The following is a 27055-nucleotide window of genomic DNA, read 5'->3' as shown; positions in this document are numbered from 1 at the left end:
TTGAAACAATTTTTTACTGTTTGCTTCATGTACACACTGGATAACTTGGGAATAGGCTACAACCCTGTCTCACTCACTTATCAACTACTGCTCCCTTTCACAGGATGTGACTCTTATAACTGCAGTATGGTTTCTGTAAAAGCATTTGCTTCCTGGATTTGATCCCTGCTACCTTAAAAAATTTGAAGATTTAAGTGCAGGGGGAAAGGCTGCAATGACAATTTGAAAATGTATTACTACCTGTCAAAACAATTTCCACATAGTGATCAGAAAGGTGACATAACAAGAAATTCAGTGTTAACATCTTTATGATCATTGGCACCATTAATCAAAAATGAACATTATAATACATTTAGTTCTGTTAGACTGTCACGCATCACTTTTTCTAGTCTGTAACTTTGTTTTGTTCATTATACAAGAGCTATATGGTGAGGAGTGTCACTCAGAAATAACACATACTTCTCTGGATCATGGTTCTGCAATATCCTTAAAACGTACAGAGAGAACTGCTCCCACCACAGTTCCACACCTGGCAGCAGGCCGACATAGGCTCGATAAGCATCAGCACCAGCAGACGCGAGCGTCGGGCTGTCGAGAGACGACAACAACATCTCCACAATCTTTGCACTGCTTTCTGAAACCTGAAAGGTAAGATGCACATTTATAACAGTTTGTCAGGTTATTACTTTATCAATTCAATGGAAATAAAATATTAATACCCAAAGGGTACGATACAAAATACACACATCAAAACAAGTTCTGCATCACCTCAGTTCTGAGAGTTCCACAACCTGTACAGAAAATTGAGATAGAGATCAACATAAACATCATTTTCGCCATTTTTTTTTGCTCATGAAACCCACACATTTCATGTTGTACCACCATAGAGCGAGACCTTCAGAAGTGCTGGTCCAGATCGCTGTACACACCAGTACCTCTAATACCAAGTAGCATGTCCTCTTGCATTAATGCATGCCTGTATTCGTCGTGGCGTACTATCCACAAGTTCATCAAGGCACTGTTGGTCCAGACTGTTCCACTCCTCAACAGTGATTCGGCATAGATCCCTCGGAGTTGTTGGTGGGTCACATCATCCATAAACAGCCCTTTTCAATCAATCACAGGCATGTTCAATAGTGTTCATGTCTGGAGAACATGCTGGCCACTACAGTTGAGTAATGTCGTAATCCTGAAGGAAGTTATTCACAAGGTGTGGGTGATGGGGACGCGAATTGTCATCCATGAAGATGAATGCCTTGCCAATATGCTGCCTATATGATTGTACTATTGATTGGAGGATGGCATTCAAGTATCATATAGCCATTACGGTGCCTTCCATGACCACCAGCAGCATACGATGGCCCCACATAATGCCACCCCAAGACAGCAGGGAACCTCCTCCTTGCTGCACTCACTGGACAGTGTGTCTAAGGCATTCAGCCTGACCAGGTTGCCCCCAAACACATCTCCGATGATTGTCTGGTTGAAGGCACATGCGATACTCAACAGCGGATGAACATGATGCCAAACCTGAGCAGTCCATTCGGCATGTTGTTGGGCCACATCTGTACCGCGGTGCATAGTGTCATGGTTGTAAAGATGGACCTCGCCATGGACATTGGGAGTGAAGTTGCGCATCACGCATCCTATTGTGCACAGTTTGAGTTGTAACAGGATGTCCTGTGGCTGCACGAAAAGCATTATTCAACATGGTGGCATTGCTGTCAGGGTTCCTCCAAGCCATAATCCATAGGCAGTGGTCATCCACTGCAATAGTAGCCCTGGGGTGGTCTGAGTGAGGCATGTCATTGACAGTTCCTGTCTCTCTGTATCTCCTCCATGTCCGAACAACATTGTTTTGGTTCACTCTGAGACACCTGAATACTTCCCTTGTTGAGAGCCCTTGCTGGCACAAAGTAACAATGTGCGTGAAATCAAACCACGGTATTGACAGTCTAGGCATGGTTGAACTACAGACAACACAAGCCGTGTACCTCCTTCCTGGTGGAATAACTGGAACTGATCAGCTCCGTCTAATAGGTGCTGCTCATGAATGGTTGTTTACATCTTTGGGCAGGTTTAGTGACATCTCTCATCAGTCAAAGGGACTGTGGCTGTGGTACAATATCCAACAGTCAGCGTCTGTCTTCAGGAGTTCTGGGAATTGAGGTGATGCAAAAGTTTTTTTAATGCGTGTATGTCTGACAAGCACAGTGGAATAGCCAGAAAGGCAGGAGGCAATGAAATGAAACGTAATGGGTTAAGAGGGTGTGTGATATTACTTCAGTAATAATAAAATAGTGTCAGATTTACAAAAAACTTGACAGTAAGAGAACACTTATCAGTATGACACTGTATGCCCTCTGGTCTGGATGCAAGCACTGGTTCAGTTGTGAAGGATGTCATACAGCCACTGTATCCTCTCTCGAGGTAAGCCGGCCCACAACTGTCGTAACTGGTCCTCAATATCCCCAATATTTTCACTGGGATGAAGTTGATGTCTGAGCTGGTCCCACACGCTTTCTCTCAGGGACAGATCTGGGGATCTTGCTGGATACAGGAGTACCTCAACATCAATCAACAGTTCATAGAGAAAATCACCATGTGTGGGTGAACATTTTCTTGTTGTAAACTGGCACCATGATACAATCTACATCTACATCTACATACATACTCCGCAATGCACCATACGGTGCCTGGCGGAGGGTACCTCGTATGACAACTAGCATCTTCTCTCCTTGTTCCACTCCCAAACAGAATGAGGGAAAAATGACTGCCTATATGCCTCTGTACAAGCCCTAATCTCTCTTATCTTATCTTTGTGGTCTTTCTGTGAAATATAAGTTGGCGGCAGTAAAATTGTACTGCAGTCAGCCTCTAATGATGGTTCTCTAAATTTCCTCAGTTGTGATTCATGAAAAGAACACCTCCTTTCCTCCAGAGACTCCCACCTGAATTCCTGGAGCATTTCTGTAACACTCGCACGATGCTCAAACCAACCAGTAACAAATCTAGCAACCCGCCTCTGAATTGCTTCTATGTCCTCCCTCAATCTGACCTGATAGGGTTCCAAAACGCTTGAGCAGTACTCAAGAATAGGTCGTATTAGTGTTTTTTAAGTGATCTCCTTTACAGATGAACCACATCTTCGCAAAATTCTACCAATGAACCAAAGACGACTATCCACCTTCCCCACAACTGCCATTACATGCTTGTTCCACTTCATATCACTCTGCAATGTTACGCCCAAATATTTAATTGACGTGACTGTGTCAAGCGCTACACTACTAATGGAGTATTTCAACATTATGGGATTCTTTTTCATATTCATCTCCATTAATTTACATTTATGTATATTTAGAGTTAGCTGCCATTCTTTACACCAATCACAAATCCTGTCCAAGTCATCTTGTATCCTCCTACAGTCATTCAATGACGACGACACCTTCCCGTACACTACAGCATCATCAGCAAAGAGCCGCACATTGCTATCCACCCTATCCAAAAGATCATTTATGTAGATAGAATACAACAGCGGACCTACCACACTTCCCTGGGGCACTCCAGAAGATACCCTCACCTCCGATGAACACTCACCATCGAAGACAACGTACTGGGTTCTATTACTTAAGAAGTCTTCAAGCCACTCACATATTTGGGAACCAATCCCATATGCTCATAACTTAGTTAGGAGTCTGCAGTGGGGCACCAAGTCAAACGATTTCTGGAAGTCAAGGAATATGGCATCCGTCTGATACCCTTCATCCATGGTTCGCAAGATATCATGTGAAAAAAGGGCGAGTTGCGTTTCGCAGGAGCGATGCTTTCTAAAGTCGTGCTGATGCATGGACAGCAACTTCTCTGTCTCAAAGAAATTCATTATATTCGAATTGAGAATATGTTTGAGAATCAAGGATATTGGTCTGTAATTTTGAGGATCCATTCTTCTACCCTTCTTATATACAGGCATCACCTGCACTTTTTTCCAGTCGCTCGGGACTTTACATTGGACGAGAGATTCACGATAAATGCAAGCTAAGTAAGGAGCCAGTGCAGTAGAGCACTCTCTGTAAAACTTAACTGGAATTCCATCAGGACCTGGCGATTTGTTTATTTGCAACCCATTCAGCTGCTTCACAACCCCAGGGATGTCTATCACCATGTCCTCCATACGGGAATCTGTACGAGACTCAAACGGCGGTATGTTTGTACCATCCTCCTGCATGAAAGATTTCTCAAATGCTAAATTTAAAATTTCAGCTTTCGTTTTGCTGTCTTCCGTTGCCAGGCCTGACTGATCAGTGAGTGAGTGGATGGAAGCCTTCGATCCACTTACCGATTTTACGTAAGACCAGAATTTCCTTGAGTTTTCAGTAAGATCTTTTGCTAAGGTATGACGGTGGTAGTGGTTGTATGCTTTGTGCATCATTATTTTTACAGTAGCACGAATCTCTACTAACTTTTGCCTGCCCTCATTCTCCCAATCTTTCTTGTACCGCAAGTACAACTGTCTTTGCTTCCTGAGCATTCTCCAAACTGCGCTGTTAAACCACGGTAGGTCTTTTCCATCCGTAATCCACTTTTTTGGTACATACTTCTCCAATGCGTGATTTACAATGTGTTTAAAATTTGCCCATATTCTTCCACGTCCATCATACCGGAAGTAAATGAAGGCGATTAATTTACTAAGTGGCAACAGACGAAGATGCACAATGTTTGTGACATACAGTTTTGCAATCATAGTTTCCTCAATTAGTAACAGATGTGGCCTTAAATCATACCATGTAGCTCCCCACACTGTGACAACAAGAGTACCACTGCTGTGCCTCTCCAAAACATAGTGAGAATATGACCACTCCCCAGGTCATAACTATATTTAGCAACAATGTTCGTCCAGGATAGTGGAGAACTGTGATTCACTGGTGAATATGATGCAATGCCATTCATCAGTACACCACACTTCCCAGTCACACTTCTGGGCAGGCCACTGTTGTGGTAATACCTGACTGGCACCTCCCTATTCATTTTGTTTTATTGATTATCATACAATTTCATTTGCCTTTGGTGTATCTAAATTTTCACTGATTGATATTAATCTGATGAACAATTAGGGTTAGGTTAAACCACTGATTGATCTCACAGTACTTGCATGACTTGAATAGTAGTAGTAGAATCATACTCAGCTATAGATACAGAGTTTTGGACGCCGGAGGTGACCATTGCATTAGGGGCAGCTTTAGAAATTTCTCTGAGCAGCAAGACAGTTCACAGATTCCTTTGGAGTCACTGAAACGGGCTATGGGCCTGGCAGGGCACTGGCTTATGGGCCGCCATTCTTGCAGCCAGCCTCGTTCCACTAGTGGCCAAGTGAAAGGGTGGGAACGCCGAGGCTGAATGTGAAATGAAACTTCTTTAGAAACTAGCAGTGCCAGGCATCCTGCTGCTGGCCTAACTGCTTTATTAGCGACAGTGTGGGAGTCTGGTCTCCTTATTCTGTGTTTGGGTCCAGGTAAAGTGGTGTCGCACTGGCACCCAGCTAATGTGTTTATTATGAGAACAGTGTACCTTGGGATGACGAATGTCTCCGGATGTTGCGTTTCTTAGTTGCTGCCGCACCCTGGCAAAACGGCGCCCACTAAATCATTTTATGGATGAGATGGAGCTTGTTTTCACTAGGAAGCTTCCCTCATCTTTTGAAATGCACTGGGGGTTTGGCTGCAGGACCTCCAGGCACTGTGTGTAGTTTTGTCAGAGAACAGAATGTGTACTGCACTGCAGTGATTGGTTGAGGAAGATCAAGTCTCCTTGCTAGAAAATGTGATTGTCACACTAACCACATCTGGGCCACAATAGGTTTATTCAAGAACATCACGGGGAACAGCTGTTTTTCAGAAGGTTTTGAGATAAAGGAAGAGGGGGGACTCATTTCTCGACCATCGTGGAGTACTCACTAGAGCTCTTCCAATTCTACAGAGAGAACAATTACCTATAAAGACATCCAGACACCCAGTTCATTTATTTTCAGACAGTGGACGCAGATGTGGAGGGGCTACATTACACTCAGTGCACAATATATTCGTTGTGGAGCCACAGTCACATTCAAATGTTTAAATGCTTCACAAATCCGCATATTTCAAAATCTGGCCAGCCAGTCAAATGTTGACTGAGAGTGAGGTCCCTTAAAAATTCTGTCTGGTGGTGGTAACAGTGTCTCACACGAGCATGCAGCATCTCTGAGTCCTTCATGATGGTCACTCAACATCCGACACTGTTCACACCCATTATATACCCTACCAGGCATGGTAACAATGCCAAATGTGAACAATACCAGTGCAATCTGGTGGCCATCCTACCTGTCAGAGAGAGATGCAACTCTAAATCATTTATATGCCCACTGATGGTGTATATTTGGATAAAGTTACATTGACATCCAACCATGTCTTCTAGGCACTTCACTTTTTTTGTCAGGCAGTGTATTAATTTTAGAGACTACTTATCAGAAACCAGTAACAAAATATTTTCTTAAACAGTGCTGAACAGCTTCAATGTATTTAAAAAATGACATCATAAAGCAACCAACAAAGATGGTCAAGATCACCTTAAAGACACACATAGCTTTATACCCTTGACATAAAGTATGTAATGAGCGCTGATCACAATTATACAGGATGATTCATCTGCCCCTACTGATGTCATTTTATGCAACACACAATGATATTTCCGGCCTTCAAAAACCGTGCATGAAGTTTTCTTATTCTCTCGGCCAGTATGCGCAAACTATTAGTCCTACAGAAAAAAATGAATGGGACATTTTTGTAGCAAATTTAATGTAGTTAAATTTTGTGCTTGGACATGTTTTCACTGGAGGCCACTGTTTTCAGTTATTAGAGAAAAATGTATGAAAGTCACCTCGAAACGCACCTACTCCCCACTCCCCCCTCCCCCACGTGCTCATCCCACCAGTCAGGATTTCTAGTTTGTTGTTCATGATGCTCTGTTCTATCATTGTACAAAACATTTTGACTACACAAACTATTTCCAGTATTTTACCTTTCTGGGCCACTGTTGATTGGGGAATTATGCTATCAGCGTAATAGGCTATTTCATTAACGATATTAATTTTAATGTAACCATGAGGGTAATGAAAGAAAAACAACTTTTGTAAATTATGTTGAAATTAGGTCCAAACTTAACCTTTACAAACACACTAGCTTAACAGTCAGAAGGCCTGATAAATACAGTGATGTAACTGTTTATTTTACACTGTTAAAATTCACAAAACTGTTAGGTAAAATTTACACCAACATAAATTTTACAGTGTGTAATTGCTCAACAAAGCCAGTTGTTTAGCAAGGCCAGTCATGACCAAAAAAGGTCAAACATGGGAAATAAATCGTGCACTTGCAACTTTTTGTACAGTGGTAGGAGGGAGTGTCATAAACAACATAATAGAAGTAGTACTGGACAGTGGGGCCCAGTGTGAGAGTCAGGATGCATCGAAGGTCACTTTTGTACATTTTATTTGAATAGCTCAAAAACTGTGGCTTCTAGCAAAAACATATCCCAGCACAAAATCCAACTCCACTAAATTTCCTACAAAAAGCCTTATCCATTTTTTCTGTAGGACTAATAGTTTGCATATAGCAACTCAGAGAATGTAAAAATCTTGCATGTGGTTGTTGAATGCCCAATATAACATTGTGGCTTGCATAAAATGACATTGGTAGGGGCAGCCGAATCACCCCGTATACGTGTAAAGTTATCTGTGACTTAAAGATGGTTACTTGACCGAGATAGGCCATCTCTAAATAAACACACAATAAGACAGCTTTTGGTGGTTTTGTGATGCCATTCTTTAAAAATAATAAAAATTTACAAAAACAAAAACACAATGTATGACATTCAGTACCACCAGCCTATTTTGAAATTAGAAATAATGTGAAACAGGTTTGGCAGTCCAAGTCACATGCACATATGTGGACTGTACGGGTGGCTTGGGAAAACAATTATGAAATGTTGACAAGCAAATGACTGCATAAGGAACTAGATTTCAGAAATAATGGAATGGATGCCACTGTCAATAACAACTGGTTTCTGTATGTAACCAGAAAATCAACAGAATCATTCACAACCATCTAGAATCTAGGAATGCCTGTCTGGAACAATTAAGGTGGAATGTCAGGTAAGTGTAGCCGTATTAAGGAACTGTAACTCTCCTGCAAAGGAATCCCTTGCAAATTCCTTGTTCAATTGATTCTCGGATATTGTTCACCAATTAAAATATCAAGAGGTCAGTGTAAAAGGTATAAAGATATCCCGAAATGCAACACACAAAAAAACCTGATAGAAGTCTGTGAGGCTACTGCACATAATCGACAAACACGGCATAAACCCATTTGTGAAGACCTGGACGCTTAGAACACCAGTGCCAAAAAAATTAGGCTCAGAAGAAAAGAATGGCTACTCAAATAAACACCTGCTCTAGCAGTAGTTTGCCAATAATTATGAAACAGTTTCCACTGCCACAATTGCTTTACATACCCATCAGAGAACACACAGCCAGTAAGCTCCTGAGATCCAAGAACAAGAACAACACAGATCTTTCAGAACAAATTTTCACTCTTCCATGGAGTACGTGCTGATTTGAAACTTCTTCATGACTGATTAAAACTGTGCAAGACTGGGGTATGAACCTGGTGCCACTGCCTTTCATGGGCAAATGCTCTATTGACTGAATAACCCAAGCAAAACTCAATGATCTGGCATCATAGCTTTACATCCACTGGTATCTCTCCTAGCTTCCAAACTTCACAGTTCTCCTGCATACCTTGCAGCACTAGCACACCTAAAAGAAAGGAAACTGGAAATAAATAGTTTAGCTTCAGTCTGGGGGATCATTTCCAGAATGAATTTCTTCACACTATTTCTTCCACAGATGCTAGTCCCACCACAAGATATGCCAGAGAACTTCAGAGTAGTTTGGATGATAACAGAGGCATACTGTCAGAAGTATGAGTAGGAGTGTGAGTCATGTAATGTGCTCAGATAGCTCTGTCAGTAGAGAACTTACCCACAAAAGTGAAAGGTCCCTGGTTCAAGTCCCAATCTGGGACATAGTTTTAATCTGCCACAATGATCTTGTTTGCCCTTATATTCACGACATGTAGGTCACTTTCATGTTGGGGTTTTGAGTGAACTGTGCCTTGCTTTTAACCTTCCACATCTTATTACTCTCTCCTCACCAAGGAAGGAACTGTTAGTTCCAAAATTCAGGAATAATTTCCTAGTTTTTATGCATGTGTGTTGGCAGTACTGGAATTTTGCCTCTCGAATGATGATATGGGTAGTTTGCAACTGTGCTAGCCAGTAACATGGTAGCTAAAATCAATCCAACATGTTCTAAAATAACAGTCACATGGTTTATACTGACCACATCTTTGGTGCACAGAGGCAGCAAAGCAGCAACTGTGAGCAGTGTAGCACGGTAGCCCCAGTGTGCATTCAGTGCTTCACACAGCAGCTTATCTGCATTCAAGTCACCTGGAACAAGAACAAAATTATCATAATTCTAGCAATCATCATACAGGCACTGACTTTTACTATGGGTTTGGCATCTGGCTGCAAAGAGTGGTGGTTCTGCAATGGGCCAGATCTCAAACAGACCTCGGAGAGGAGATGGGAGGGGAAGGAAATAATAATAATAATTACTACACCAGAATCTCAATACATCTTCTCCTTAACAGATTACAGTGATGTGACAAAAATCATGGGAATTAACAGACTTTGAATGTAGAATGGTAGTCAGAGATAGACACATTGAATATTCCATTTCAGAAATCGATAGGGAATTCGATATTTCATGATCCACAGTGTCAAAAGTGTGCCAAGAATACCAAATTTCAAGCATTACCTCTTACCAAGGACAATGCAGTGGCTGACAGCCTTCACTTAACAACTGAGAGCAGTGGTGTTTGCGTAGAGATGTCAGTGCTAACAGAGAAGCAACACTGCATGAAATAGCCATAGAAATAGATGTGGGACATACCATGAATGTATGTTAATGGGCTGTGGCAGCAGACAACTGACATGAGTGCCTTTGCTAACAGCATGATGTCACTGCATCACCTCTCCTCAGCTCATGACCATATTGGATGGATTCACACATTGCAGTGAAGGAAATATGGATAAGATATAAAAAAATTATTTAAAATTGAGAGCAGAACACTATCTCATTTTGTTCTCAAGTTAATGGGTTTCATATCCAAAAATCAGTCTCACGCAATGCGCCCATTGCCATCCTTTCAAATCACAAATCATGTGGTCATAACAATCATCACATCTCATAAATGATTCAAGATATCAAAATGAGGTTCTATGCAAATGATAGCATGCAATGAGGCACATATGGTGTATGATAAATACTCAAAACATTTTTATTCGGTGAGTCATGGAAGTAATTTGTCTGCAGCAATGAGAGTCAGTGGCTTAGGATGCATTTGGACATCCACAGAACTGCAGGAAAATCCAAGCAGCAGCAAAAGGGTTTACTAGTATGACCATCATCCAGAATATTTTGAAGTAAATAATTTTACATTATAATATACAAATTGCCAATCCCTGCACTACTTTGAAAGCACATCAAGATCTGGTTGCACATTTGTACAGCTTTTTTTCAGGTAGCATTTCATTACAGACAATTGCATAATCTGCAGAATGTCTGAGGCTACTATTAATATTATGACTATGTGGAATTTCCCAACACTGCAACTGCTACTTGAAGTTGTGCATGAGGTTAATCCAATAAACATATACGTATACATGAGTAACTAGAAGTACATATCCTTGGAGTAGTGAAGCAACTTAAATCACTTAATAAAAGCAAGTCTTCTGGTCCAGACTGTATATAGATTATGTTACCTTCAGAGTGTACTGGTGTAATAGCTCCATACTTAACACTCATGTACAACTGTTCAGTATCAAAGAAAGGCAATAGGAGTAATCCACTAAATTACAGACTAATAACACTAACATTGATATTCAGCAGGATTTTGGAACATATATTGTGTTAAGTACCTTGAAGAGAACGGTCTGTTGACACACAGTCAACATGAATACAGAAAACACTGTTCTTCTGAAACATAACAAGCTCTTTATTCACATGAAGTGTTGAGTGCTATTGACAACAGATTTCAAACTGATTCCATTTTCTAGATTTCCATAAGGCCTTTGATACTGTACTATACAAGTGGCTTGTAGTGAAATTACATGCTTGTGGAATATCATCTCAGTTGTGTGACTGGATTTGTGATTTCCTGCCAGAGAGGTCACTGTTCGCAGTAATTGATGGAAAGTCATCGAATACAACAGAAGTTATTTCTGGCATTCCCCAAGGTTGTGTTATAGGTCCTCTGTTATTCCTTATCTACAAAAACGATTTAGGAGATAAGGCAGCCACCTTAGGTTGTTTTCAGACAATGCTGTCATTTATCGTCTACTACAGTAAACAAATTGTAAAATGATTTACATAAGATATCTGTAGGGTGTGAAAATTGGCAGATGACCATAAATAATGGAAAGTGTGAGGTCATCCACATGAATGCTAAAAGGAATCCGTTAAGCTATGGTTACACATTAAATCGGACAAATCTAAAGTGCGTAAATTCAACTGAATACCTGGAAACTACAATTACAAACAATTTAAATTGGAATGAACACACAGAATATGCAGCTGGGAATTCAAACTAAAGGCTGCATTTTATTGGCAGAACACGTAGAAAATGTAACACGTCTACTGCATAGACTGCCTACAACTAACCTTATCTGCCATCTTCTGGAGTACTGGTATACGGTCTGGGATCTTTACCAGATAGGATTAACAGAGTACACCGAGAAAGTTCAAAGAAGAGGAACATGTTTTATATTACCGTGAAACAGAGGAGAGTGTGTCACTGATGTGATACAGGATTTGGGGGGACATCATTAAAACAAAAGCATTTTTCTTTGCGGTGGAATCTTCTCACAAAATTTCAATCACAAACTTTCTCCTCTGAATGCAAAAATATTTTGTTGGCACCAACCTACATGGTGAGAAATGATCATCATACAAAAATAAGGGAATCAAAACTCACACAGAAAGCTATAGGTGTTCATTTTTTCTGGATGCTGTTCGAGACTAACAACAGAGAAACATTGTGAAAGTGGTTTGATGAATCAACTGCCAGGCACTTAAGTATGATTTATAGAGTATCTGTTTAAATATAGATGTAGATGTAGAACCTAAAATAGATACTTCATGTGACTAAAATATTTCACGACCCACACAGTAAGGCAGACAAATTTACAGAATACATACCAATGTACATAACAAAGAAAAGTAAAAAGGAAGTCCATAACAAGGTTTAGAGAGCACATATACAGAAGTTACAATAGCGCACTCAGCTGACATTTAAAAACAAAAGGCTATGTTCTACCATCAACGAATGAAGATTCAAAAATCATACACCCACCTAAGGGTAGGGAACTTGATAGCCTTAAGGAACTCTAAGTGTATGTGCACCACAAATTAGATCCCAGCACTATAGTTAACTAGGAGACTGTGAGCAACACAAATTGTTTTTTTAATATCTTTGATGATGCGTTACTTTAATGATCTCACTTAGGGCTGCTGCCTTCACGTCTCTCATTTATCACACTTCTGTTTGTTTCACTGAATTATTTCTACATGAATGGATACTGGTTTTTGGGGTGCCCATATGACCCTTCATAAAAAAAAATGTGTGTCTAGCTTTCCTAGTTTGCCTGACAGAATTTTATTGGCTGTAGTCTGTCTCATGTTATTATGTATAAATATAACTGATGACTGGGTATTGCCAATCTGAGCACAGTGCTCCTTCTTTTCGTGCTTTTTAACAAAGATTTGATGGTTTGCTAATAATTTTTTTAATTGCTGTCCTTGTAATTTTTGCTCACACTGATTTTATATGCAAGGAGATCCTACTGAGATTGCTATTTGCCTATGTACTTTCATCAGTTTTGATTATTGTGTGAAATATATTTTGGTTTTTCATTCTAAAAAATGAGGTCAAGGACTGCAGTCATGCTACTCTGAATGCAGCATGCTCCTGTGTAGCAGCTTTTTCACTAATTGTTTTATGATTAATTCCTATAGTTTTATTGTATGACTTCAAATTTGAATCTTTGTGCTTGTGTTAAAATATTTTTTTTATAAATTAACTTCTTCCCTCCACACATTGTATCCCTGACTATAGTTTGAATTGCATAGACTGTATAAGCTACTATTATGATTTGTTAATGCCTTTTAATACATATGTATTTAATGTATTACACTGTACTATGTAGTTTGTCCTATTAATGCTTTGAAGTTTGATGATATTTGTTGTCATGCATGGCTAATTGTAGCCTTTTTGTTACTATCTGTAATTTTTCTTGTATTTGACATTGTCTGGTGTGTTAAGTTCAGCACACCGTCTGGTGGGATTTTAGTTTACTTCACTCTGGTTAGCATGATTTGTTCAATGTAGTTTTCATGTTCAACCATTACACTTTTCTCCATGAAATGTTATGCACTATATGCCAGTGCTTACACAACTTTTTTATAGTACACTGTTATGTATTCTGTAAATTTGTCTGTCACTTATTTTGCCTTAATGCTTGGGTCTTGAAATATTTTTTGCTCACAATGTATGTATTTTTTAGCAGACTGTCTGGTGATGGGCCGCACCTGAAATGCATAATAAAGAGTTTGGATTCAATACAGCATTTCTATGGAACTCCCAAGATCTGTTATTAGCAACCAGTCAGCATAGTATATGTTAATTGGATCTTTCCCACCATATTAACTCAAAATCTTCTTCTCAAGCCTGCAGCTGGACCATGCAATCATCTGGACACAATATAAATCAGTTCTGGTGAGATAAGCAAACAGCATTCTCACCTGAAGATGGCAGAGAGGTAAGACAGTGGAAATATTTTCTAGATGATTGCACAATCTGGCTGCAAAAATGAGAAAAATATCACCACACTGTTGTCTGCAAAGTCATTAATATACAAAGGGAACAGCATGCACACCATGCTTCTTCTCATCCTATGACAGACTATGCAGTGAGTCAACTTTTTCCTTCCATTTTTGACATACTCAAGGAAACATGTGCATACTTTATGCAGTAGCCACCAGAAAGATCGCGGGAGGCGCACATCAGCACGGCGCGTCATGGACAGTAGTTGCTGCAAGTAAAGTCCCGTCCACTAGAGGGCATGGGAGAATTTGGCCGCACCCTCTGCTGGCGGAACAACAACTCAGGCAGTTCCCCGGTCTACACTATGTGAAGTGCGACGGAAAACGTGAATCATGTTACAACACTTTACATTTGGCTTTAGTCGTAAACCACTTCTACATCAACACCTACATACACACTCCATAAGACACCATACGGTGCATGGCAAAGCTTACCTTATGCCACTACTAGTCATTTCCTTTCCTATTCCACTCACACATAGAGCAAGGGAAAAACGACTGCCTATATCCTTACATATGAGCCCTAATTTTTCTTACCTCCGTTTCATGATCATTATGTGAAATGTAAACTGGCAGCAGTGGAATCAGTCTACAGTCACCTTCAAATGCTGGTTCTCTAAGTTTTGTCGATCGTGTTTCCACAAAAAGAGCATTGTCTTCCATCCAGAGATTCTTACTTGACTTCATGAAGCATCTCGATAATACTCAAATGTTGACTGAATGTAACAGTAATAATTCTGACAGCCTGCCTAGGAATTGCTTCAATGTCTTTCTTTAATTCAACTCTCTATTAACCTTGATGTCGACGGGATGTTAAATCCCTCTTTAATCCAACCAGTTTGGGATCCCAAACACTCGAGCAGTATTCAAGAATGGACCAAACTAGTGTTCTATATGCAGTCACCTTTATAGATGAGCTGCACTTTCCTCAAATTCTTCCAACAAACCTAAGTTAACCATTCACGTTCCCTACTACTGTCCTTACTTGCTCATTTCATTTCACATCACTTTGCAATTAAACACAGATATGTAATGCACAAGGGTGTTATGAACAGTTCACTGTTGAAGCTGTATTTGTTACAGGATTGTTTTTCCTGTTCATACACATTAACTAACTATTTTCTGCTTCTAGAGCTAGCTGCCGTTCTGCACACCGACAAGAAATTTTGTCAAGTCATCTTTTATTCTCTTGCAGTCTCCCAATGATGAACCTCCCCATACATCACAGTTTCATCAGAAAATGGTTGCAGATTGCTGCTCACCCTGTCCTTCAGATCATTTTTGTATAAGTGGAAATAAAAAAGCTTCCATTTAAAGGCCATACAGACCAGAATCAGTATGCCAATCAGGCAAAATTGTCATGAGCATTGAGGCACACCAGGTTGAAGATACCTGTTTGGAACACCACCGTGTCTTGCTGTGTGAAGAAGCCTATAACTGCCTGCTGGCCACCCTTGTCTGTCAGGAACTGTGAACACTTTGAGGCCTTTTTTAAGGGACGAAAGATACCATAATCACATTGGGAGACATGAGGACTATAGGGCAAGTGCTGAAGTGTCCCCCACTTGAGTTGGCATAATTTCTGCATTTGTGATGTGGGGACTTGCATTAACAGGAAGCAGTAGCCCCCCTCGTCGCAGTTGGTTTTCGACAGACGTGCTGTCCTATACATGTTCTTCATTCTCTGATGGACGTCTATCGGTGTTTGTACTTCAGCAGTCAAGAAAAGATTAACAGCAGGTTGCTCCTTTTTGGACACATTTAGTAAGAATGTCACCATAGTTCACATTTCTCCAATTACTGCACATACCGGGTGATCAAAAAGTCAGCATAAATTTGAAAACTGAATAAATCACGGAATAATGTAGATAGAGAGGTACAAATTGAGACACATGCTTGTAATGACATGGAGTTTTATTAGAACCAAAAAAATACAAAAGTTCAAAAAATGTCTGACAGATGGCGCTTCATCTGATTGGAATAGCAATAATTAGCATAACAAAGTAAGACAAAGCAAAGACGATGTTCTTTACAGGAAATGCTCAATATGTCCACCATCATTCCTCAACAATAGCTGTAGTTGAGGAATAATAATGTGAACAGCACTGTAAAGCGTGTCCGGAGTTATGGTGAGGCATTGGCGTAGGATGTTGTCTTTCAGCATCCCTAGAGATGTTGGTCGATCACGATACACTTGCGACTTCAGATAACCCCCAAAACCAATAATCGCACGGTCTGAGGTCTGGGGACCTGGGAGGCCAAGCATGACAAAAGTGGCGGCTGAGCACACGATCATCACCAAACGACACGCACAAGAGATCTTTCACGCATCTAGCAATATAGGGTGGAGCGCCATCCTGCATAAACATCGTACGTTCCGAAGGTGTTTATCAGCCAGGCTGGGGATGATGCGATTCTGTAACATATCGGCGTACCTCTCACCCATCACAGTAGCAGTTACAAAACCAGAATCGCGCAATTCCTTGAAGAAAAAAGGCCCGATAACGGTAGATGTGGTAAATCCAACCCATACCATGACTTTCTCGTCATGCAATGGAGTTTTGATGACAGTTCTAGGATTTTCAGTAGCCCAAATTCTGCAGTTGTGGGTGTTGACAGACCCTCGGAGCATGAAATGAGCTTCGTCGGTCCACAACACGTTACTCAACCAATCGTCATCTTCTGCTATCTTTTGAAACACCCACACCACAAATGCCCTCCACTTCACTAAATTGCCAGGTAACAGTTCATGATGCCGATGGATTTTGTACGGATAGCATCGGAGGGCACGCCTAAGTGCCAACCAAACAGTAGTGTATGGAATCCCAGTGTGACATGCGACTGCACGAGCGTTGACTTCCCTGTGCATAGACGAACCTGCTACAGTCTCCATTTCTTCCTGAACTGTCTGAGCAGCATTAGGCCTTGTGCCCGGTCGGCCACTACGGGTCTATCATCTAAACAATCCGTGGCTTTGAACTTCGAAATCATTCTCGCCACAGCTGCATTTGTCAACGGACCTTTACCTGTTCGAATCCCCTTCCTATGGCGATAGGATCGTGATGCTGAACTAGCACATTCCCCATTCTGATAATACAGCTTCACTAAAAGTGCCTTTTCAGGTAACGTCAACATGCTACGACTGCTGGTGTATCTGATTCTCTCTCTCCTTCATTACAGCTCATTTTATACACGATTGTCATGCGCAGTCACTGATGTTTTTGCTGTCCAGCGCCATCTGTCGGACATTTTGTGAACTTAGTTTTTTTTTTGTTCTAATAAAACCCTATATCATTCCAAGCATGTGTGTCAATTTTTACCTCTCTATCTACATTATTCCGTGGTTTATTAAGTTTTCAAATTTATACTGACTTTTTGATCACCCAGTACATTGGGAAGACACGAATACCACACCAATCCATTGTCTACATGTTTGTGCTTATATACCAACATTGGAGTTGCGCTACAGTGGATATTGTGTATGACTTCGTATGCAACAGTAAGGAGAGGTGGGCTACAATTGTTGTTGTAGGAAGCTGGATAGGAGCAGAAATGATTAGTGAACAAGTTAACACAACAAACACAAGATTTACTTATTTTGTGTTTCTCCAAGTGAAAGAAGACTCATTACAAATAAAGCAACAAGAGGCAGAGTCCAGCTCATCCAAAGCAACAAGGATGAGGCTCTCTGAACATAATCATGAACAATGGTGTCAGAGTCATAGCTAGGAGACATCTTCATGGCATCACATAGTGAAGAAGCTCCAAGCAGGAGTGGGCCGAGTGATTACTGCCGGCCATCCTGTATTGTGGTTGCAGAGGGCACTAGTGATACAGAGGCACGGCTCAGCGGGCATGCACCATTTGGTCTGCCAGATCCCTGACAGAAACTTGCAATTCTATTGCCAACTTCATGACGCCTGTGGTGTGGCATCAATATGTGATACTGTACATTCACTAATAAGCCAAAACATTATGACCACTGTCTATTGGGGCATTGGGTGCCACCTTGTGGTGTTACAGTCACATGACATGGTAACAAAGGTATGTAAGCGGAGCAGACACAGATGAGGTATCACCCTAGTGAAGATGTGGGCTGCAAATGCGAAAATCCATTGAGGTAAGCGATTTTGACAATGGGCAGATTATTATTGTGGTGTCACCGCCAGACACCACACTTGCTAGGTGGTAGCCTTTAAATCGGCCGCGGTGCATTAGTATACGTCGGACCCGCGTGTCGCCACTGTCAGTGATAGCAGACCGAGCACCACCACATGGCAGGTCTAGAGAGATGTACTGGCACTCCCCCCAGTTGTACAGCCGACTTTGCTAGCAAAGCTACACTGACAAATACGCTCTCATTTGCCGAGACGATAGTTAGCATAGCCTTCAGCTACATTTGCTACGACCTAGCAAGGCGCCGTATTCAATTGATATTTATTATGTGAAGCATGTATCATCAAGAGAGATGTTCTACAATTGTGGATTAAAGTTAAGTATTACATCATCTACGTACTTTATTTGCAATTCTCAAGATATTGTCCTGTTCCAGACCTCATGCCAGTCAGCATGTAATTAAACGTGTGCATTTCGGCCTCCTCTAGCAAAACAGTGTTGGCGCTTCTGCCAACACTACAACTATTATGCTGAGCCTGTGAACAAGTATCTCAAAAATGGTAAATCTGGTCAAATGTTCACTTGCTTCTGTTGTGAGCATCTACTAAAAATGTAGATGGACAGTGTAAATGCCACTAGATGCTAAATGGATGGACATCCACCAACTTGTCACAGAACATATGGTTTCAAGGCATGTCTGCTCTCTACAGTAGGATATATGGTGATCTGTGGCATCTCTGCCAATAGAGTACAATTCTTGTGCACGCACATGTGTTTTGGAGCACATTGTTCATCATATGTTGTTGAAAAAGGAACTTTGCAGCAGATCATCCTTATGTGTTCACACATTGACCAAAAAACATCATCAATTACAATTCAAGAGGGAATGAGACCATCTGGATTCGACCAATGATCAATTGAAATGTGTCTGCTGTTCGGGTGAATCACCTTTTTGCTACACTAGGTCAATAGTCATCTCCACAAATGCCGTCACTGGGTGAACAGTGGCTCGAAACGTGCAGCATGCCATGGAAAAAGGCTGGTGTGAGCAGTCTTATGCCTTGGGAGACATTCTCCTGCACTTGCATGGGACTTGTGGTAGTAATCAAAGACACACTGAGAGCTGCGAACCACCTGCATCCCTTCATGCTTTATGTCTTTCCCTACAGTGATGTCATCTTTCCGCAGTATATCTGTCTGTGTCTTGGAGCCAGAACAGTGCTATAGTGGTTTCAGCAGCATTATAGTGAACTTACACTGATGTCTCAGTGACCAAATTTACCTCATATAAATCCTACAGAATCCATCTGAGTTGTTATCGGATGCCGTCACCATATATGCAAATCAGTGTGTAGACAACTCATGCCACATACTTCCACAAACCTACCAGCAAACTGTTGGATCTCTGATATGCAGAATCATTTTTGTATCTTGTTTGAAAGATACACAAAGAAGCTATTAAACAGCTGATCATAATGTTTTGGCTCATCAGTGTATACGAGGTGCAACACTAAAGTAATGAGACTGATTTTTTTTGCAAGATGTGGCAACCCTGTAGGCTTGCGTAGGCACAATATCTTTGACCTTGGTCTATAAGCTGCTTCTAGTCCAAGTGGCACGTCGATGCAACTGCTCAGTCATGAGTTGTGCTGTAATAAGTTAACATGTGTTTGTGTCTCTCGTTACGGAAATGGAACTGCAGAATATTGCACAACAGTATGCCATTTCTTTTTGCGTTAAATTGGGTGAAAACATGACAACAACTTACGGTAAGCTTCAGAAGGCTTTTGGAGAGGAGGTTATCTCAAGAGCTCAAGTTTTTTGTTGACATAAAGTGTTTAGTGAAGGGAGAATGAATGTTGAAGATGAAGACCGCAGTGGACGACCATCAACCTCACGACGGATGTCAACTTGGCCAGGGTGCGTGAACTCGTATGAACTGAGCAAAGATTATCCGTGAAAATGACTGCAGAAGAACTGAACATCAACTGAGAAACAGTTCGTCTAATAATAACTGAAGATCTTGGTATGAGACAGATTTGTGCAAAAATGGTCCCCAAAAACCTCACACCACAAAAGCGAGAAACACAGAAAAATGTGGCAGTTGATCTGTTAGAACAAACGGAAATCAATCCAGAATAGTTGAGCTGTGTTATCACTGGTGATGAAAGTTGGTTTATTCAGTACGATCCAGAGACAAAATGCCAAAGTTCGCAATGGTGCTCAAAGGGATAACCCAAACCAAAAAAATCTCGCATGTCAAAGTCAAAATTGAAATGCGTGCTTGTGTGCTTCTTTGATTCCAAGGGAATTGTTCATAAAGAGTGGGTGCCTCCTGGACAAACAGTTAACCAATATTACTACAAAGAAATTTTAGAAAGACTTCATAAAAGAGTTCGTGTCCGTGCCAACATTGCTGATAATTGGATTCTGCATCACGATAATGCGCCATTCCATACTGCTCTGTTAGTACAGCAATTTTTAAACTCAAAACAAATTTCAGTACTACCACAGCCACCTTATTCACCAGATATCGCTCCGTGCAACCTTTTTCTATTTCCAGGAGTCAAAACGGCGGTCAAGGGACACCATTTTCAAACAACACAAGATGTCCAAAAAGCAGTGACGAGGTTCTTGGAGGATATTACAGAAGATGAGTTCCAGAAACATTACCATCAATGGCAGAAGTGCTGGAAAAAACGTGTGCAATCAGAAGGGAACTAATTTGACAGAGACAACACTAAACTTGACTAAAATGGTAAGCAACATTTTTCTCAAATCAGTCTCATTACTTTATTGTCACACCTCGTATGCTGCAGCAATGCCCATACACATATATAGAAAATAAGGACAGTCCTATCACCCTTCCCTCGGGCACTCTCAACTATACCCTTGTGTCTGATGAACACTTGCTATAGAGAACAATGTATTGCATTCTATTACATCAGAAGTCTTTCGAACCATTCACATATCTGGGAATCTATTCTGTATGCTCATAACTTCATTAACAGACTGTAGTGGGGCATTGTGTCAAACAACTTCTGGAAATTTGATGAATATGGAATCTGCCTATTGTCCTTTATCCGTGGTTCACAGAATATTGTGTGAGAAAAGGGTAAGGCGAGTTTGGCATGAATGATGCCTTTTAAATTAGTGCTGATTTGTGGACAGGAACTTTTCTATCTCAAGGAAATTTATTACACTCAGACAGAGAATACCTTCAAGAATTATGTAACAAACTAATGTTAAGATATTGGTCTGTAATTTAGGGAGCCATTCTTTTACCCTTCTTATATACAGGACCCACCTGCACTTTTCCAGCTGCTTGGGACTTTGTGCAGGACAACAGATTCATGATAAATTCAAGTTAAGTAATGGCCCAAATCTGCAGAGGTCTCTCTTTAAAACTGAATTGGAATTCCATCCAGATCTAGTAACTTGTATGTTGTCAAATCTTTCAGTTACTTCTCTACACTAGAGATGCCTAGTACTATGTCCTCAATATCTGTAAACTTTGACCTTCCTTCCACTGCCTTCTATTGACTCATCAGATTGGTCAATGAATTATTGGATAGAAGCCTTCGAACTGCATAGCAACTTTACATAGGACCAGAATGCTTTGGGTCCTAGGCAAGATCTCTTGCTAGGGTACGATAGTAGTCATTATTGTGTGCTTGGCAGATCAGTCTTTTTATAGACACACGAATTTCTACTAAATTTTCCCCGTCATCATTTGCGTGTTCTTTTACAAACAGAGAGTGCAACGGTCTCTGCTTCCTGTTCATATCTTGTATTAAGGACACTCAAACAGAATATGGTTGTTATGTAAAAGAGCAATAAGTAGGCAATAGAGAACCATGTTATTGTGCATCCATTAAATTTTGGGACTGCAGCTATGTAAACTCTATTTCTTCTTCTTCTAATATTTCAGCCATACAAATTCCAGCAATCTTCTGAGTGAACCAACAGACTGAAGCTATATTACACATTCTACCATTCTACACAACTGATAAAAAGGTGCCAGTGACATTCACTGGTGGCAAAGAGTATGCATCTGTGGCATACAATATTCTGAATACCAAGAAGAAGGGGCGTAGGTTAGATGTCTTCGAGGAATTGGAGATTTTCAAACATCTCTCTTGTCATGATGGCTTATTCTCAATGAACAGCTGCAGCTGCGAAATAAAAACTTTTTCGACTGTGTAAAGCCATTGCTTGATCTTTGATTCAGATTTCCTCATGCAGATCACCGAAATGTTGTTTTCATGTCACATCTTTGCTGTTTTCTTGTATGTCATAACTAACGTTTCTTACATTACAAAATGTACCTTTATTTAAAGCATATAAATATGTAACTTCATCCTATTATTATTAGTGTTACGTTATGCCTGAATCAGCTGCATCACAATTTCATGTGTCTAATTTTGAATGTACAGTAGCCTAGTTGTTTCTGCGGCTACTAGATGGTGCTCGAAGCAACACCACGTTTACTTGCCCACACTTTCTAAAGTGGGACCTCAGTCTTGTTGCAACCCTTGTTCACAGTACGAGCAGCCTTTAGCGGCTCACCATCTCACAACTATTCCTGACGTCGCCTCTCCAGCTTAGATCTTTTTTAATATGTGACTTGTAAGTACTACATCTTTTCCAGTCAGTACAAACTTTAATTTTATTAACGTAATATATACCTAATATGTTTTAGAACAGTTAGTCTAATTCTGAAGATGACGCTCATAGTAGCATCGAAACCTGGTCAATTTTGACTTAATATTTCTGACCGAGGGCTTATTTGTTCTAATATACTAATGTAAACAGTTGTGAAGCAGTTTGTTGTTACGAAGCATTGCATAGTCTTCATCCTAAGGCCTTTGGCACATTTTGCTGTTGGTAGATATTTGCGTGTGCACGGTGTTGTGGTGTTGTAAATGGTGCATTTCCTTTGCAGCTCAAGTTTTATTTTGGTATTTATCTCTCGTTTATTTTTTATTGTTGCAGTATTATTCTGCAGTAGTGGGATATAGTAATATTCTTTGTTAGAATATCTGTTGTTACCAGTCAACATCGCAAAAATTTAACTGAAATCTAAAATAATGAAACATTCCCAGAAATCCGAAAAATTCCCAGGTTTATCCCAGTTTTCTCCTGGATGAAAAAATTGTTGGGTTTTTCTCGGTTGTCCCAGGGGGTATACACCCTCATATGGCCAAAACGTTACAACTAATAAAGTTTGTACGGTTGCACACCCAAAATTTAATGGTTGATGTCATGACATGTTTGTGCACCATGACAATATATTCTTTATATCTTTTTAAATTAATCACATGTTTTGAGTCACAACAAAATGAAGGAAGTAAACGTGGTGATGTACACAAGTACATCAGCACAAAATACAACTACTTTGAACAAATAAGAAAATTAGTAATGACACATTGGAGTTCATTTTTGATCTACATCTACATCTACATCTACATCTACATGATTACTCTGCAATTCACATTTAAGTGCTTGGCAGAGGGTTCATCGAACCACAATCATACTATTTCTCTACAATTCCCTTCCCGAACAGCACGCAGGAAAAACGAACACCTAAACCTTTCTGTTCGAGCTCTGATTTCTCTTATTTTATTTTGATGATCATTCCTACCTATGTAGGTTGGGCTCAACAAAATATTTTCACATTCAGAAGAGAAAGTTGGTGACTGAAATTTCGTAAATAGATCTCGCTGTGACGAAAAACGTCTTTGCTTTAATGACTTCCATCCCAACTTGCATATCATAACTGCCACACTCTCTCCCCTATTACGTGATAATACAAAACGAGCTGCCCTTTTTTTGCACCCTTTCGATGTCCTCTGTAAACCCCACCTGGTAAGGATCCCACACTGCACAGCAATATTCTAACAGAGGACGAACGAGTGTGGTGTAAGTTGTCTCTTTAGTGGACTTATTGCATCTTCTAAGTGTCCTGCCAATGAAACACAACCTTTGGCTCACCTTCCCCCCAATATTATCTAAGTGGTCTTTCCAACTGAAGTTGTTCACAATTTTAACACCCAGGTATGTAGTTGAATTGACAGCCTTGAGAATTGTACTATTTATAGAGTAATCAAATTCCAACAGATTTCTTTTGGAACTCATGTGGATCACCTCACACTTTTCGATATTTAGCATCAACTGCCACCTGCCACACCATACAGCAATCTTTTCTAAATTGCTTCGCAACTGGTATTGGTCTTCGGATGACCTTACTAGACAGTAAATTGCAGCATCATCTGCGAACAACCTACGAGAACTGCTCAGATTGTCACCCAGGTCATTTATATAGATCAGGAACAGCAGAGGTCTCAGGACGCTTCCCTGGGGAACACCTGATATCACTTCAGTTTTACTAGATGATTTGCCGTCTATTACTACGAACTGCGGCCTTCCTGACAGGAAATCACGAATCCAGTCACACAACTGAGATGATATCCCATAGGCTCGCAGCTTGATTAGAAGTCGCTTGTGAGGAACCGTGTCAAATCTTTCCGGAAATCTCGAAATACGGAATCAACATGAGATCCCCTGTCGATAGCAGCCACTACTTCGTGCGAATAAAGAGCTAGCTGCATTGCACAAGAACGATGTTTTCTGAAACCATGCTGATTACGTATCAATAGATCGTTCCCTTCAAGGTGATTAATAATGTTTGAATACAGTATATGCTCCAAAACCCTACTGCAAACTGACGTCAATGATATAGGTCTGTAGTTCGATGGATTACTCCTACTACCCTTCTTAAACACTGGTGCGACCTGCGCAATTTTCCAATCTGTAGGTACAGATCTATCGGTGAGCAAGTGGTTGCATATGATTGCTAAGTAGGGAGCTATTGTATCAGCGTAATCTGAAAGGAACCTAATTGGTATACAATCTAGACCTGAAGACTTGCCCATATCAAGCGATTTGAGTTGCTTCACAACCCCTAAGGTATCTACTCCTAAGAAACTCATGCTAGCAGCTGTTCATGTTTCAAATTCTGGAATATTCCATTTGTCTTTCCTGGTGAAGAAATTTTGGAAAACTGTGTTCAATAACTCCACTTTAGCGGCACAGTCGTCGGTAACAGTACCATTGGCACCGCGCAGTGAAGGTATTGACTGTATCTTGCCACTTGTGTACTTTGCATATGACCAAAATTTCTTCGGATTTTCTACCAAATTTCGAGACAATGTTTCGTTGTGGAACATATTAAAGGCATCTCGCATTGAAGTCCGTGCCAAATTTCGCGCGTCTGTAAATTTTAGCCAGTCTTCACTGGTTTGATGCAGTTTAACAAACTGTCAAACTGAGAAAGGGTGTGCAACAGGGATGATTTAAACCCATTTACCTTCTTTAAATTTTTTATTACATTTGCATACAACCATGATTATATGCTTTCAAATAATTTTAAGTGGAAAGTCTAATACATTATATAATATGCTTGTGTTGTGGATCATTTTAAGCAGCAGCACAGTTACTATAATGTAATAAAAATATAATTTAAGGAGTGAAAGTAACTGAACAGTGGAGGCACTGTATGGTTACCCTACACTGTCCCAGCTGACCACACAGTGCTGACAATGCAGCTATGCTGTCCAAATTGTGTGAGGGGTCACACCAGGTGGAGCAGGTGAAGAGAGGCCGGAGGCAGGGGGCAAGTGGGATGGCTGAAGGAGGGTTGGGTTGTTTTGGGGAAGGAGACCAGACAGCAAGGCCATCAGTCTCATCGGATTAGGGAAGGACGGGGAAGGAAGTCGGCCATGCCCTTTGAAAGGAACCATCCCGGCATTTGCCTGGAGCGATTTAGGGAAATCACGGAAAACCTAAATCAGGATGGCCGGACGCAGGATTGAACAGTCGTCCTACCGAATGTGAGTCCAGTGTCTAACCACTGCGCCACCTCGCTCAGTGGTCAAAGGAGGCAGGTGACAGCTAGAGGGAGTGAGGCAGGGGCACAGGACAGGAATATGGCAGGAGCACCTGCAAAGACATGCAGGAGTGTGCTGGGAGGCGGAGGTGCAACAGAGGAAGGGGAGATGTGTGGGGGAGGGCACAGGTATGGGTGCAGCTGCACGGATGAAGGGGGTCCTGGCCCCAGGCTACGCTACCAAAGTGCAATTTCACTTTTGTGACAATGTAGTTGAGGATTTATTGCCATATGTTAACTTATAAATAAACAGGTACAAAGTCCAGAGATGGAGAAAGCCACACCTGCTCGTATTGCAGCTACCAAGAGTTCTGCGTTGTCCCTCGGAGAATGTGCGGGAGCTGCCCAGACCTGTGCTGCCAGTTTTGCAAAGTCATTTATTTTATTCTTCACTAGTGATGAGTGGTTCTGCACACACAGATCTTTGTACACTGTTAAAAATTTTGTCACTGTCCGCACAGCCATTCTGGTTAAAGATGACGGGTATATGCATATCTGCTCCAAGAATGTCAATGCTAATGCAATCACATCTTCACTCAAGGATGGCTGAAACAGGAAAAAAGTATGTTGGAAATGCTACATGTTGAAATGTAATACCCAAGCCTAGTTATAATGCAATATATGACACAAATAATTAGAGTAGCATCTGATACATGCATTTCGATTTATAGTTTGTCTTTTTTGGATTTAGTCATTGTTGTATGGTGTTGAGTAGATAAAGGACACTTATGACTGCTTTTTAAAGGATTTTGCTTCATTTTATAGTTAGATTTTGTAACTTGTGAAATTAATAACACCTAATTAAATTTTGGGCCGCTGTTGTTTACATAATACAAATTCTAAAACTGAACATAAATTGTGACTTTTATATAAAATCAAAATTCATTGTAAATTTCATGGATTATTAAATCATTTTATGCATGTTGATGATTACTGAAGCCCGATATTAACAGAAT

General features: G+C 40.6%; 1 protein-coding gene across 1 annotated transcript in view; it reads right to left on the bottom strand.

Moving 5' to 3' along the window:
* Positions 1 to 27055, bottom strand: part of LOC124716914 — a 381964-nt gene that overhangs the window by 226620 nt on the left and 128289 nt on the right. The window contains exons 8-10 of the mRNA XM_047243483.1: positions 26384 to 26645; positions 9431 to 9540; positions 460 to 641 (exon numbers count right to left, since the gene is read on the bottom strand). Coding sequence (XP_047099439.1) covers positions 460 to 641; positions 9431 to 9540; positions 26384 to 26645 — 554 coding nt within the window. The remainder of the gene's footprint in view (positions 1 to 459; positions 642 to 9430; positions 9541 to 26383; positions 26646 to 27055) is intronic.

This window comes from Schistocerca piceifrons, chromosome 9 (assembly GCF_021461385.2).
Source record: "Schistocerca piceifrons isolate TAMUIC-IGC-003096 chromosome 9, iqSchPice1.1, whole genome shotgun sequence".
Classification (NCBI taxonomy): Eukaryota; Metazoa; Arthropoda; class Insecta; order Orthoptera; family Acrididae; genus Schistocerca; species Schistocerca piceifrons.
This window is presented reverse-complemented; position numbering and strand designations above follow the sequence as displayed.